The sequence below is a fragment of the Trifolium pratense genome, linkage group LG3, assembly GCF_020283565.1.
Source record: "Trifolium pratense cultivar HEN17-A07 linkage group LG3, ARS_RC_1.1, whole genome shotgun sequence".
Lineage (NCBI taxonomy): Eukaryota > Viridiplantae > Streptophyta > Magnoliopsida > Fabales > Fabaceae > Trifolium > Trifolium pratense.
This window is the reverse complement of record NC_060061.1, coordinates 14398826-14415498: the sequence shown is the minus strand read 5'-3', so window position 1 is coordinate 14415498 and position 16673 is coordinate 14398826. Positions and strand designations below refer to the sequence as shown.

The 16673-nt window shown below is 34.2% G+C and overlaps 2 protein-coding genes across 2 annotated transcripts; one reads left to right on the top strand and one right to left on the bottom strand.

Annotated features, from left to right (window-relative positions):
- Positions 1-5446: 5446 nt before the first annotated feature.
- Positions 5447-7361, bottom strand: LOC123916776. Its single transcript, XM_045968306.1, has one exon. It carries the CDS (start codon positions 7086-7088, stop codon positions 5829-5831), a length of 1260 nt encoding a protein of 419 aa, XP_045824262.1. The 5' UTR covers positions 7089-7361; the 3' UTR covers positions 5447-5828.
- Positions 7362-9628: 2267 nt separating this feature from the next.
- On the top strand, positions 9629-14095 carry LOC123918317 (3-hydroxyacyl-[acyl-carrier-protein] dehydratase FabZ-like). The gene is made up of 4 exons (XM_045970323.1): positions 9629-10018; positions 10120-10180; positions 12353-12497; positions 13624-14095. The coding sequence occupies exons 1-4, from the start codon at positions 9823-9825 to the stop codon at positions 13879-13881; spliced, it is 660 nt and encodes a 219-aa protein (XP_045826279.1). The 5' UTR covers positions 9629-9822; the 3' UTR covers positions 13882-14095.
- Positions 14096-16673: the final 2578 nt, after the last annotated feature.

The window sequence follows — 16673 nt, the reverse complement described above, 5'->3', positions numbered from 1 at the left end:
TTATGATTTGTGCACATTATATATTTTTTTAAATAATTCAAAGTTATTATCTAGAATGGGATATTTCCACCAAAAAAAAATCTAGAATGGGATCCAAATGATAAGTACAAGTGCCATGATGTCAATCAATATTGTTTGGTCGTTTTAGAACTTTTAACTTAACTATAGATCAGTGTCCGTACACTGTAGGCCACCCCCCACACTATCTTCAAAAGAAAAGAAAGCTATAGCTCTTTGTCTGTCCTTTCTCTTTCTCATGTTCAAACAAATTAATCTCCCTCAGTCCCTTGTCCTCTCTTGGTGGACTAGAATTTCCAATTTTGTACTAAGTGCTGCTGATTTGATCATGAAATGTGTGCAATACAGTCAGGACACATATGATAAATCTTTTTCTCATCATCAACTGCATTACATGCATGAGTGTGTGTGGGGGGAGGCTGCATGACTCAATTGAGAACATGCACCTTATACCATATTACTATTTCGTTGTCCTCCTAATCAATGTCTACAACAGTATTGTGGTCAAGTACTTGACATGTAACTGTTGGCTCTCTATATGTACACTCTTGCATCTGGTTTTGTTCTAAAACAGTCTAATGAGAGCATCTCCAAATTCTTTGAAACTAATTTGAATTTTGTACACTATTTGCTTTGAACTGGCAGAATGGGAATTGGGAAATACTCCAATGGCGAGGAAAGGTACAAAATTAGTATTTGATTGAGGGACGGAGGAGAAATGTATTTGCAAAAATGTTAGCACTGCAACGCTTAAATCAATATTTGAATATTGAGGGAAAAATGCTAAGAAATTGGGTCGAATATGTGTACCTTAATTAGGGTTTAGGTGTGTGCGTGTATTTATAGGTCAACCTTACATGAGTATCCATGAAAAATAGCAATTTTACTACGTTAGTGGGGCCAAAATAGTATTAAATTAATACAATATTGGATTCTTATTGGATGAGGTATGTCTGCCCTTGTGTTGGAGTAGTTATCCTATGCTTGGTGACATGTATCAAAATTTAGCGCTTTTATGCTTTGAAAGTATTGGAGTTTAATCAAAACTGAAACACTATTAATAAATTGTCTTTACAATACTATATCACACTTATGCACTCCTTCGTATAAGGTACTTTATACTAATGGTGATATGATATTATATTATGCAATTAAATATTAATAGTAATATTTCATCATCTTATTTAAGCTATTTCTATAATTTTTATATTACTCGGTTTGTCATTAGGTTTCACCAACACAGAGGAAAAAAAATAAGGAATTAATTCATCATTCTAAAAATCCACTTGGGTACTCTTATTGCAAATGTTTTGACTCCCGGTTCACTAATTTTAAATACTATTAAATATATCAGAGATAATTTAGTCAACAAAAATGAATTTATTTTAAATATCTCGATGTAAAATCAATTTCAGATCTTGGGTGATAGCAAAATTTGAAATACTAATGCGAGCCTCGAAGTATTCATGAAGCCTTATGTTGTGTTTAGAGAGTGGAAGAAAACCAATAATTTTAACAATATTTGGGTAGATAATTGGCTTCAACTACAGAATGGTTACAGGTGTGGGTCTTAAATGCTCCTCATACTGAACTTTCTCATGTGTCTCAACTTATTCAACATGATGTTGAAATTTGAAATGCACCATTCATAAATGCTATTTTCTTGTCTTTTGAAGCTATACAAATACTGTACTTCAACTCTCTTTACCAACATCAACACATATGTCAAACCCTCGTAATAAGAAAGCGATATTTTTTCCGGCAAGTCATGGTTACTCCAAATCCAATGATAAGAAAAAAATGAGGTACGGATCATTAGTCTATAAAACTCTTTTAGATATCCCATTTAAAAATACTCTTAAATAAGGTACAATATCTAATTCATTAATGTTTGGTTGCATAATAAGTATCATATCATCATTAATACAAGATATCCTATTATTTTAGGGAGTTTCTACGGTACATTTGAAAAATTTCAATGTACCGATACATTAGATCAATTAATTAATATATTGATGATTATTTTTATAAATCAAAAAATTATTTTTCGATTATTATATTTTAGAGATGATGATTTCATAAGAAAAAACACAAGTTCAATGTTTTGTATGCATTATATTAACTTTTTTACATTTTTTCATTAAAAAATCCAATAATGACTATTATTAGTGATAAAAAAATTTAAAAAAAATATAATTTTATTTTTTACAAATTTGATAAATAACATTCAGTTATTATAATATTTTAAATGATAGAAAAATCATTTCTTTCAAAAAAATATTCATTTACTTAATAATTTAATGATCTGATGTACCGATACATTGAAATTTTTCTGATGTACCATAGAATTCTGCATTATTTTACCGTTGAAGTAAATGTGTACGAGTTGCAGTATCATGTGCAACTCTTTTACTATAGCTAGCTAGCATCTTGTATTTATATGAAGGGGACATATGCAGGCACCAGTAGCTATACATTGCCAATGGAGGCAAGGGAACATTTTAGTGTCCTGTGGATTAAAACATACATCTGTTCTGAAATGGAGGGGACCGAATAAGTCATTATTATAAGCTTTTTGAGTACATAAGTTAGTTGCTTGTGAGGATTTTTAAGTACCCTGCAGTACCATGATAAGAATTGAGATGTATCATACCATCCTGCGTCAAATACATGATTTTATTTTGATTTATTTTTTTAGATTTTATGTTTTAAATGAGGTTTCTCGAATAAAGAACCTTGAGTTTGACGTAGCATATTTATGAGACAGCCCCATATGATAGTGAAGGTTGATACGAAGTACTAGTACTACTATATTGTTAGGTGGTACACCTACTTTATGAGAGCGGTGCACAAGCGAATTCCTTATGCACCATGTATAAATAACACACAACCATTTCACAGCAAAATGGTTTTGAATTACAACCCTCTGAAACCATTTCACAGTAAAATGGTTTTGGATTACAACCCTCTGAAACCATTTCACAGTAAAAATGGTTTTTAACATGATTAAGTACATCTAATGTGAAACCATTCCACAACAAAAATCGTTTTGGCATGATTTTAGTTTAAAACTAACTACGAAGCAATCTGATGACGTTCAGGGGTTGCTGTTGTAGATTTGAGGGTGGAAAATGGTGTGTTTGGAGATTTGTTAGATTCAATTTAATGGTGAAGATTTGTTTATGCACCATGTATAAATTTATTCTGTAGGCATAATAACTCATGCCCTAGTTTATATAGTGCATACTTCTTCCTTTCAAAATAAAGGTGTTTAAAATCTTTACATTAAAAAAAAAAAAAAGAAGATTGGAAAAAAGAGACAGGTCTTGAATCCGAGAGGTCCCGAGTTCGAGCCCCGCTATTACTCTTGGAGGGAGGTAAATGTAATTACCTTTATAAGTGCTCTAAGAGCCCTAAGGTCTTCCCTGTCTTGGACTGGGGCACCATCCCCTCGCACTAAATTTTATTCTTATAAAAAAAAAGAAGTAAGCTTTGAGAATAATACAATATAAACCAAGTTGATTGGGCTCAAGTGGCAAGGAGCTCCTTCTAAGGACGTACCCGGGGAATACCGGGTTCGATTCCCAGGGGGAACAACGCTTGGCCAGTGCACATGCCTCTACGCACGAGCTGGATTAGTCGTCCACCTTTGGTGGGTCGGAACCAGTGCGAAAGCCAAAAAAAAAAAAAAAAAAAAAGAATAATACAATATATCAACTAGATGGTGCAATTAGAAAGAAATACACCAAAATCTTTGGCCACTAGGTAGGGTTAGTTAGATATGTGGCGCAATCCTAGTCATAAGAGTTGAGAAAGAAGATAGCTCGATTATTTTAGATACAGCAGGAGCAAATAAAGAACCTTGTGTTGTGAAACCAATATCATTATACAACTTCACCTAGTGGGAAAATACTTTCACTTGTTATCCAAGCTGTTGCGTGATGGAATATCAAGAACCTATGCCGATGCTGTGTTTGTTTTCTATATAATGAGTTACATACATGTTCTCTTGGCCATGCTTGTAACCACCTATGTCAGTTTCCGAGCAATTCTCTTCAGTGGTCCGTGCTCGTTACCACAAGGTTAGTGGGTGAAACTATCTCAAATAGTCCCAACAGATTGTCATACAATGTGGTTCTGAGGACAATGATAACAGGCAGATAAAGGGAATAATGGGCCAAAGATTACATGGGCTACATGCAATATAACTCGGCCAGAGCGTGGCTTAGTATCTTAGATTAATATTTTATGACAACCGACAACCTCCAAGCTTGAGGGATGTAAGGGCAAAATGTTCAAGTTTTCTTGAGACCAGATGTGTGAATGATGAAGCTTTATGATGGTGCACAAACCATAACTGATCTTTAGTACAAATCAATTATAAGAAGGCAGACCATCGTTCTCCTAAAAGTTAATCTTTAAAAATTCAACAAATTTTTATTGGGTGTCTATCATCTGTGTTCTAATTCTCTTCCTATCATTGTTTCTAATGACATAGAATGCACAAAGATAACCAAGGTCAATAGCAGCATTATAGCTTTTGAACTTCAAGCTTCAGCCACCAACAAACATTAGATAAAGTGATAAACCCTTCTTGTAAACAAACAGCTCATGCAGAACGGCCAACAGTTGAACATATGGATAATAAAACCAGTCGTCAACTATATCTTAGTTTACATCAAACGGAGGGACAGAATGTAAGTGTAAATATGATATTGCATTTTTATTATCTTAACACAACTAGACAGACTTAGACAAATGCTCATAACCATTGCATACATCAGAATGTAAAGTTTCCAATTTGAGATTCAATTTAATTCAAAAACATATGACCAAATCTTATCATCTAATGTTCTTGTTAAACATCTTAGATAAAAACTCGAACATTTTATTGTATCAACAAAGACAAGAGAATTGATGCAATCACACCAAGCATGATAATAAATTGATGATTCAGTCAAGCACCTATTGAGAGAGTTATCAATGGTAAAACAAACAAAGCATTAATTTGGCACTGTCATGAAGATCCTATAAAGTATGCAGTATTTTATATTCATTAGCAGCATCTTTTCAATTGAAACTCAAATTAACATCCTCATATTTTTAAATGTTCCAATACACGATAGTTCCATCCAACTAAACAAATAGACATCATGAATTGAAAGGCTATTTAAAATTAGTACAAGGATAAAATATAGGGTTACCCTTTATGATGTCAAGGTCTCCCAGCCAGAGCCAAAAATAACTGAACATCTATAAGAAATCAATAACTAACAAAAAAATCGCCTTATAGATTTTGCTGGCAATATTATCAACATCGATGCATTCTCAAAAATAACATTCGAATTGCAGAAATATTACAAATGTCCGATAACCAAAACAACCCAAGCTCAGCTACAATGTAGAGAAACCAAACATGCAAGCAAAATTATGGCTCACAAAAAACATATCATTCATTCTCCTCAATCTTTACAGCTAAAGTTCAACAATGATTCACACCACACATGAATAGCAAATTCATTTGCATTACAATTACAACCAAACAATAGCACAATCAATAGCACACGATAATTTTACCGAGAACCAATGTTAAAACAGATAACTAATCAACAGAAAATAAAATATACATAAACTTAAAAACAAAATAACTAAGGGGCAAAAACTCACAACTATAAAGAATCTATAATTCAACCAGGAACTATGCTTACAGCTAGAGTATAAACTATAAAGCTAGAATAGATAAAATGTTGTTGAAACATCACTACCCATATACTATACAGAGATACAGCAAGGGTTATCTTATCTTATAATCACTTTGAAACAAGAAGTATTTCAGGTTTCTTGGCTTTGGTAGGTGTGTTGACATTCGACGAAACAGCAGCAGCCGATGTAGCAGCATCTCTACTCCGGTTATCGAGCTGAATGAGACTCCTTGTAGCAAGTATTGCTTGAGGCACCAAATCATGAGAAGCTCTTGCATACAAACACCTAACAGCAAAAGAAGCAGCATCTTTAACCTCTTGAGAATTCAATGGACCCATTAAACAGTGTCCTAGAATTCTCAATGCAGGTTGAAGTATCTCCCAAGGTAAAGGAATTCTATCTCCTTTAGCAATTCCTTTTGGAGATTCACAATCAGGATCATGAATTTCCATATTCCTCATCACTTCTGCAACTTCCTCAATCTCAACATCACTCTCACCATTACCATTACCGTTACTATCACCATTGCTTAAAGCTAGAGTGTTGTTTAGGTTTTCAATTTGATCGAATTCTCTCCGGCAAGGACAGTCCTGACCGGCCCAACCGGCTGCAAATCTGCAAAATTCGAGCTTTGACCAAGACGGCATATGAGAGATCTGAGTGAAATAAGAATGAAGAGCAACACCAACGATGCAAGCACGTTTAGTTGATTTAACAGCAAGATGAGGTTCAAGAGGAGGTGAAATTACACCGACGGAGGGATTAGGATTAGGGTTTACAGGAGATTTACGGAGAGGAGAATGGTAAATTGACGGAACGGAGAGATCAGGGATGGTAACAATTAAAGGTTTACCAGCTCTAGATTTGGTTTCAGCGGCGTAAAGAGCGAGAAGAACAGCTTCGAAACCAGCGAGGGAAGGTGGATCGGAGGAATGGACACGTGAGAGATACAGACCGGAGAGAAGAGGGATGAAGGAGAGGATAACAAGACGGAGATGAGGATCGGAGGAAAGGAAAGTATCATAAAGCCAGTGACAGAGGGGATCGGAGTGGGAACCGGAGAGGGAAGAAGAGAGGGCGGAGTAAGCGGTGGGGGAAGAGAGGAGAGAGAGAGCAGGACGTTCGGAATCGGCGAGGGAAGAGAGTGTGTGGGTGTGGTTAGGGAGAATGGTGGCGAGTGAGTGGATACGTGAACGGGCTTTGGAAACGGATTCCCACCATGAGTGCATAGGGTCGTTGGAGTTGATTCTGTTAGGGTTGTTGGTTATGGAAGAGGTGGTGGAGGAAGAGTTTGAATTGGTCGAACATTGTGGTGATGATGAATTGTTGTTGTTACGGTGGTGGTGTTGCTGTTGCTGAAACTCCATTTCTTCTTCTTCTTCTTCTCCTCCGATAGTGTGTATTGAGTTTCAACTCTTGTTGTCTAAACTAAAAACTGTCACTATAAATTGTAGTGGTAACTGCTGCAAGCTGTCAAATATTGCCGTTTTAATTACTCTCCCTATTAGAGGAAATTAGTATCAAATTATATCTTCAGTTTTGGTTAATTATCGTACACACCTCTGATCTTACTGATGGGTTGGTTTGGTTGGGTTTATGACTAGAGCTGGACAGGTACAAGCTACTACAACATAGAATTTCTCAATATTTTCAAAATTAACAGCATCGGTTAATAATTTGGTGCTGTAATTCACATCATTTTCGGTAAAATAAAAAGGAGAATGTTAACTTGTGCCCTTAAGGGCACATGTTAAGAAGATAAATGTGAAAAAAATTTATTGAACTTGTGGTGTATTCAATTATCTAAACATTAAATTCTTTGTATCATTAAATGCTATATTTCTATTTTTAGGTAGCTTAACATGTGCCCTTAGGCACAAGTTAACATGACCCTAATAATTGAAAGGTTTTTTTTTTTTTTTATCAAGCTAAGCGGATCGGCCTAGCCTGTTTTTGTCCATTTTTCGGTGAGTTAAATAGGATAAATCAATTTAAGGGGATGTATTGGATTGAGATTTTATGAGATAATTTTGGCAAAAAAAGTCTTGATGATTTTATGAGATTTTGTTGGACTATATTGATTTTGTGAGATTTTAAAACTTTTTTACAAGACTTTTTTACAATCAAGATTTTTAACACATGATTTGAATGGATTTTAAGAGATTTTTTTCAAAAGATTTTTTAGAATCAAGATTTTATAATACTTTATATATTAGGAAACTTTTGTATATTTGAAAAATTTTAAAAGAATCAATAAATTTTAATAAAAGAAATTATATTTTTTTTGGAATCCAAATATTAAAAAAAAAAAAAATCCTTACTTTTTTTTTAACGTATATGTTTCTAATCACCATTAAAAAAGTCACCACCATTGATGGGAACAAAAGCAGATGAATGTGACGAAAAAAAATTCATTTGTTGTAAAAAAGTTGTAATGAATCAAAAGTTTGTAAAAAAGATGTAGAATTTGTTAAAATATTTTTTGCAAAAAAAACATATTTGATAAGTAAAGAAGAAGAAGAAAAAAAAACTGGTATAATGATGATGAAAGTAAAAAGTCTTGGAGAGTTTGAAAAATTCTCGAGGCTTTTGATGAGATTGTTGAAAAAGTGAACAAAGAAAAGAAGAAGAAATAACCGGGAAGAAGAAGAAGTTTGATACAGTGATGATGAAACAAAAAAGTCTTGGAGAGTTCAAAAAAGTCTCAAGGTTTTTGGTGAGATTGTTGAAAAAGTCTATCAAGTGTATTTTCAACTAAAAAGTCTCTCAAAATCCATTCCCAAAAAGAATCCATCTAAATCGGTAGACTTTTGAATACCAATAGACATTTTGAAAGTAGTAACAAATCTCAATTGAATACCAACGGATTTGGTTGCCCTGAAAAAAATCTTGTTTGTCTTAATTGAATACTACAAGATTTATTTAACTTTTGTAAAAGTCTTGATTGAATACCTCAAGATTTTTTTGTCATAAAAAAGTCTTTTAAAATCCCATGAAATCTCAATCCAATACACCCCCTTAAAAGATCGAGTTCAAAATCTCGACTCATCTTATTGATGTGACCCTTTTTGCCATACTAAAAAACGTGTTTCTAAAAAATAAGTCTATAAGATACTACATGTCAAACTTATACTTTCGATTTTTAAATAGGTCAACATAACAATAAGTTATTCTCACCTTTACATGAATTCAACTAGCAATCCATCGATGCTAGAAGTCTCACATTGGCTAGAGATATGACAAAGATAGCTTTATAAGGGTCCGTTTGATTCACTAAAAAAATAAGGGACTGGACAGGACAACTGTAGTTGTACTGTGTTTGATTGTAAAACTGTTTCAGGAACTGGACAAACTGGGAAGCAATGGACAGGACAAAAACAGAATTTTTTGTACCTCACTAAACCACAGCACAACTTTTTGTCCGCAGTACAAATTGTCTAAAATGCCAAAATACCATTTTATTAACAAAATATCGTATAAGACAAAAAAATGTTCAATATCCCAAAAGTTTGTTCTGTGCTGTTCTGTCATGTGTTGTGCTGTTCTGTCTTGTACTGTTCTGTCCAGTACTTACCCTTTAACAAATCAAACACACCCTAAGTGTAGTGCAAACCTCAACTCTCAAGATAGCTTTTGTGGTTGAGTATAGGTTTTCCAAATTCTAATAATTGGTTCAACATTAATCCACATATATGCTAAGTTATTACCTTCTCCCTTTTTCCTAACTAACAAAGCCTCTAGTTTTTTACTCAATAGTGTTTGATTTTGTGAAAAAAAAAAGCGAAAAGAAAGAAAATTACAAAAACCAATCCAATTTCTTTCCTTTGAACCAAACAAATTCTTAATTTTTACCAACAAAATTTCACTAGTACATGGCAAAAGTGGCGTTAGCTTTTTTGTTTAAGTAGTTGAACTAACAAACAACGTTGGAGACTCCGTCCCAACACAAAAACAACATAAACCCTTGTTACTTCCGCTGGTGTTTGGAAACCCCCTAATATTCAAGTTACACCCCCCACACCACACCCAAACTGCATTTACACTACACATTACTACAACACACAGTTCATATCATAACCAAACCTCACTGAACCTTCAACAATGGCAGCCTCTACTTTCTCCAACACTATCTCTCCCCATTCTCATGCCCCCAAAATTTCATCTCTCAGATTTCCCACCTCCAGATCTCTTCACCTACCTACTCAGTTCAAGAACACACATACAACAAAACGATTTGCAATCTCTTGTTCTTCAGAAGCCACTAATGATCCAAAAGAAAACACCCCAATTGAATTAAGTATGCATTTTTGTTTTCCTCTTATCATTTCACATTTTCTCCACCTTCAATTTCTCATTTTTATCATTTACATTGTTTCTGGTTTTTCACTTTTGTTTCAGGGTTTCCAGCATTTCCAACCGTATTGGATATTAATCAGATTCGTGATATTCTTCCCCACAGGTAAAAGTTGTGTTTTTTAAGTTGTTTTTTCAATGCATTTGTGTTACTTGAACAACTAAAATTTGAGAAATTTTGCTACAACAATATAAGTGGTTCACGCAGTTTAAATATGTGGTTAACTATGAACGCACACTTTTAGGTGTTTTAGTTAACTCATAATTTTTTTAGAAGTAAAAGTAAAATAGAAACTACAGATTTTAAGAATACAAGGATTAATTGCACTAAACACACAGAATTATGAGACTGTTTGTGGCAGTGGATTTATGTGCTTATTATTGTTTGAGATTGCCACTTTACAACATTGAAGAATGGAGAAACACTACAAATTACAAACAATAAGAGCTTAATGGCTAATAATCAACTTATCAACACCCAACAACAATAACTGATTTACTGAACACGCAGCACAAACACTTATGCACAATTCCATGACCAGGAAAAGGATGGTCTCTACTTCCTAAAGTGAAAATCTACAACTTGAGAGTCACACTAGACTCTATTGCGTTTTAGATACCATCAAGTGCATTTTTGAGATTCCCTCCGAAAAATAACAAGAGGTCGCCACCATGGACCCTGCCCTCTGGCAATTGAAAGTTGAGGCCTTTCTTAGAAAGTTAGAACCACTGCAGCTAGGAGCAATGCTGTGGAGGTGTCTGTCTTGTGCTGGCTTATTGGCTGACAAGAAGTTTGAATAAGATGGTGATTTCATTGAGAGTGGAACTAACACCTCCTTGGGTATAAGTTGATGTCTTATGGTAGGTGTTTCCATAGAATCACAGGAATCAGATACAACGCTGACGCCTGAAGAATTGTTGTTCTCAAAACTGCTACAGGCAGTGGAAGCAGAAGGTACAAGACCACGGAAAAGTCCCGGTGCAATTAGACTTCCCTTGCTCATTTCGCTTTCTTGCAACAACCTGCAGTGATGCCTCATTTGCTGCACCCGAAAGGCCAAGTTGAAGAATGGATTCACATTCAGATGGCATGCTCTGGGAAAAAAGGCTGGCCGACTTTTTCTTCTTATTAAACCCCATGTCATTGTAGTCATCACCATATGTCTCCGGGGTTGGACCCAATCCCAGAACCAATCTACAGCCATCATCAGAAGCGTTGGAAAACTTCATCCCAAGATTGCTCTCAGTACAGCCATAATTAGTATTATTGGTTTCTCCAAAGCCAATACCATTCAGGCTTAATGTGGTATTACCAATCCTAAGCTCAGCATCATTAGGAAACAGTACAGCTTTCTCATTCAAATCCATTATCCAGTTGTTGTGCACTACAGCTACAGAAGGTTGAAGTAGCAGAACAGTTTACCACATGTTACTACAAGATCCACATACCTACCAGGCTAGAAAATAACATCGAGCATACAGCACCCACCACTTACAAAGCCTGATGTATCTGATCTGTCCATTTTCACTATTAAGCTTCAAAAAATCTTTACTATCCCAATATATCTTATAACGTCTCTTGGGAAGAAACCTTTTATAAGACTGGTTAACACTGATGTAAAGAGTTCCCTGGAGCTTCTTGTGCTCCTTGTGAATAAGTAGTCATTAAGCTTCATTTACCCTGACAAAGAAAGAAGGAAATAAGTTTTTTGAGTTAATACTCGTTGGGAAGAAAGTTCTCTTTATATAGCACACAATGCACCCATATTAAAACTCTACAATGCCAAGACTGAGAGCAGAAAATTATCTTGATATAACACACAACACACCCATATCTCACCAAAAAGATGAGCTGAAAACCTTCCCATTTAAATAAAATGACACGTTCACATTAAAAAGGACTCAAAGGTACAAGTACAAATATATTGACACATTAAAAAGGGTTACAAAGGTACAAATATATTCTCAAGAGCGAAAGCACAGAGAAAGTTCAAAACATATTGGCATGGAATTACAAATGACAAGTATCATAATGCGCGGTAATTTGTCTGAACAATCCAAGATTTTGAAGATAATTACACGTGCAGATTAATCGCGTCCAAATTTGTGGTTAATAAACTTACTTTGGTAGTTAATGTGTTTTGAGTTTTGACACTTGGTATATTCATTAATCATCTACCAAACATAATTAATCAGTTATTGGTTTTACAATAAACATTTCTCTTTTCATTGCATCTTTTCAACGTTTTTGTTGTTGTTTTGGTGGTGTTTTGTTTAGGTTTCCATTTCTTCTAGTGGATAGAGTGATTGAATACAATCCTGGAGTTTCTGCAGTGGCTATAAAGAATGTAACAATTAATGATAATTTCTTTCCTGGACATTTTCCAGAAAGACCTATCATGCCAGGTGTTCTCATGGTTGAGGTAATGAGGCTACCCTTTTACATTCCCTTTTCATTGTAGTTGTTTGTGTGTAGATATATGATTGTGTAAGTAGACAATGTTATGTTTTATGTGCTATGCTAAACTGTGTGGTTGATTAAATCAAATATCTATGGTCTAAGGTTTAAACTTTGAATATCAGTCTACTACTACAATGTACTTTCTTTTAGTTGTATACTTGGATAAAGAAGGTGACGAGGCTCTAATGCTTTCATTTGAAACTCTAAAAACTCATTCTACATTAACCTAGATTTTAGAACAGATCTATGCAATTATTGAAATGCTGGTGTGCTTGTTTTTATTTTGGAGCTATAGCTTTGAAAATAATTTGTGAATTATGGTGGTGGTCCAACATGTGGCTAAAGAGTGTTATGAATTTTTCAGCAGTTGTGGTTTAGGTTTGTAATTGAAATAAACATATGTTCTATATATGTATAAAATATGTAATGACATCTATAAGAGATGTTTCTGCCCAACCTTTGTTGCTTTATATGCATCATTGTAGCTTTTGTAGAGAAACTGCTTTTAGTGCCACAGCCTACAAGTTTAGGCTAATAGCTCTTTATCATCCCTTCATTTGTCCAGAACCATGTTTGTTATAACTAGATTCCGTGTTAACAAGCAAATTCATATTTTGCTTGCATTCACCTGTTAAACACATCACACTTCCTCTTGCATTTCCTATGTTGGAGTTTGGCAATTACACATTTATCACATTCACATTTTGCAAGATGGATTCTTCTTTGACATTTATAGACTTGTGAAAAGTACAGTGAGACCAGCTTGAGGGGGGGGGGGGGGGGGGGGGGGGGGGGATAGAATGTAAAAGATTATAGTTCATAAGCATTTTTCATGTTTAAATATCATCTATGAGCTATCATGAATGAAATTACTATTTAAATTTGGAATGATTTGATTTATGTGCAACTATGACGGACTTAAGTTTAACATTAGATGATCGCAACTTTGTGTATAGAATATGTATGTTGGTAAGGTTCTGTTTGATCTGTCAAGTTTCCTTCATATTTCATTTATGACATGTGTTTTATAGGCATGAATTCAGTTGCATTTTTTATTAGTGGTGATGGATGTGAGGTGTTTTATGCAGGCATTGGCACAGGTAGGTGGCTTGGTTATGTTACAACCTGAAGTGGGAGGTTCTCGTGAAAATTTCTTTTTTGCCGGGATAGACAAAGTGCGTTTTAGGAAGCCAGTGATTGCTGGAGACACCTTAGTTATGAGAATGACGCTTATCAAACTGCAAAAACGATTTGGAATAGCAAAGATGGAAGGGAAGGCATATGTTGGAGGTGAAGTTGTCTGTGAGGGTGAGTTTTTGATGGCCACCGGAACTGCGAGCGAATAATTAGAGCAATCATTCCACCAAAATGAGAGTTTAATTTGTTGCATTTATTTTTTGCTTATAGCATCATTGTAGTTGTTTAACTCTAGATATTTTTGGGTAATGGTATTGACTAGAACATCCAAAACTTTTGATTATGTTAAGAAGATAACTATGTGCATGTGTGGATTAAAGTTTACAAACTTAAGTTTGAATAAATTTCATTTTGCAAAAGCAACTTTTGCCTTGCTTCCATTTTCAAAGGCTTTCTCAGTTTTTATTATTTGAAGGAACGTCGAGGAATCCATCTATTCTGAAAGAAGTCTTTTGCCACGAACATAGAAGAATTAATGGACACTAGTATTATATTTTTATATCAAAACTAACTAATCCTTACAATACAAGAAATTTCTCTTTATAAACCCACCTTATATATTTTCTATAAGGGACTTAGGTTTTTCTTAACATTTCAGAATAGTTGGAATCAATTAATGTTATGGAGGGGTGTGGTTATGGTGCATAAGCCCAAACTTATGCACCATGCATAAACTTGCTTCCTACACCCACCATATTTGCTTCCTACACCAAAAGTCAACTAAAGGTCAGCCCAAGCCCAAAATTAGGCAATCCATTACTCGCGCGCCCCCCATATACTACCCCATTACTTGCGCCCCCCCCCTTTTGCTTAGCGCACCCCCCAATTTTTTTTCTTCCTTTTTCTCCTAGATTTCTTGTGAGCCCCCCAATTTTTTTTCCTCCCCTAGATTTCTAGCGCGCCCCCATTTTTTCCCTCCTCCAAACTTCTAGCGCACCCCCCCCCCCAAATTTCTAGCGCGCCCCCCGTTTCCAATTAAATAATAACTTTTGTTCCTTTGAAGTATATATTATAAAAATTCATTTTTAATTAATTTTCGTCATACACCCCCTCGAAGCCCAACATAATAATGAATGGTTCATATATATATAAAGCATACTTGTCAAACATACAATTTAATTTTAAGTTTTATCAATCATAATCACAATATCACAATATAAATAAAATTGAATACATTAATTATATATATATATCGATTTTTCTTTACAATAAAAAAAATAATCGAATTCAATATCTCATGCATACTATCCAAATTTTTTTCAACTAAACTAACCCTAATTGCTTTATATGATTTTTTGCTTTATGTAGCATAGTTTTGTAAAATGGTTATGTGATGTTTTACTTAATAACAATGGTTTCAATGTATAACATCTTGGCACTAATGCCCATATGAAACCATTTAACTAAAATAATGGTTTCAGTGTATAACGCTATGAAACCATTTAACTAGACTAATGATTTCAGTGTATAACATCTTGAAACCAAATAACAAGACTAATGGTTTCAGTGTATAACGCTATGAAACCATTTAACTAGAATAATGGTTTCAGTGTATAACAGTATGAAACCAATTAACAAGACAAATGGTTTTAGTGTATAACATCTTGACACTAATGCTCATATAAAACCATTTAACTATAATAATGGTTTCAGTGTATAACAGTATCAAACCATTTAACTAGACAAATGGTTTCAGTGTATAACATCTTGAAACCAATTAACAAGACTAATGTTTCAGTATATAACATCTTGACATTAATGCTCATATAAAACCATTTAACTATAATAATGGTTTCGGTGTATAACGCCATGAAACCATTTAACTAGACTAATGGTTTCAGTGTATAACCGTATGAAACAATTTTTGCTGTGGAATGGTTTCAAAGAGTTGTTCTCCAAAAACATATTTAACCCTTAATAAAAATTGTGAAATAAATTTAAATTTTTAAGACGATATAAAACCGAAGAGAGTGAGGTATCCCTAACCGTTCCAAATAATTCAAAATACCCTAAATAAAATTTTGGGAAAATTTTATTAATATCTTATATTTATAAAAGCATATTTACCTCATTTAATTAACTAAAAATAGTTCCAGGTCTCAGAAAAATACCAAACTGGTCCCAAAATTCTCAGAAAATTATTTACTATTTTTATGTAAAAATAATAAAAAAATTTGGAGTCTCCTTGGCACCGCACGCGCCCCCACGCGCCGCCAATGAGAGTGGGCGTGGACGCGCGTCACTGTTCATCATCTTCCTCACCCATTTTCTGCAGAAACGGGTCACGACGACCCGGTTCGTCGACCCGGTTCGTTCTCCCTCAATAATCAACGAAACTCGACGTTCTTTATACCGTTTTGATCGTCGTTCGATTTTATGAATGTTTCCGGTATTAATTTTCGAAATCGGTGATCGAATCGCATGTAAAATGTGGCCGAAATTGAGCAAGCAAAAATATAAAGTTCTTTAGTTATGATTATTACATGTGTAAAATCATCTGATGACTGTGAATGACTTATGCACCATACATAAAAAAAGACTTATGCATATTAACTATTGCCGTTAGGGAGCATCGTGTTTTCCATCCTTCTTTATTCTTAAAAAGTTAAAAACCACATCTGTCTAGATTTATCCACAAAGACAGAGAAAAAACACCATTTTATTCGGATTTATCCATTCAAACGAGAGAAAAAAATGGTGTTTTCTCCATTCAGATTGGCAAATTCAAAGGGTGTGATTTTTGAAAAAATAAATGAGATAAAATTTACTCTCTTGAGGTTTTTCATTGCAGTAACTCTTGATTTCATAATTTTTAAAAAGTATTATTCATTTTTATTGTTTAAAAACAAGAAATTAGAAACATTTTGTAACATAGATTTACATAATACAAGTTTTAGTTTAACATGTTTCAAAAACTAAAATCAATTTTTGAAAAAAGATT

Coding starts and splice junctions, on each gene's coding strand:
- LOC123918317 (XM_045970323.1), top strand. CDS start 9,823: ATGGCAGCCTCTACTTTCTCCAACACTATCTCTCCCCATTCTCATGCC. Junction 10,181..12,352: donor CGTGATATTCTTCCCCACAG/GTAAAAGTTGTG, acceptor TGTTTTGTTTAG/GTTTCCATTTCTTCTAGTGG. Junction 12,498..13,623: donor CAGGTGTTCTCATGGTTGAG/GTAATGAGGCTA, acceptor TGTTTTATGCAG/GCATTGGCACAGGTAGGTGG.
- LOC123916776 (XM_045968306.1), bottom strand. CDS start 7,088: ATGGAGTTTCAGCAACAGCAACACCACCACCGTAACAACAACAATTCA.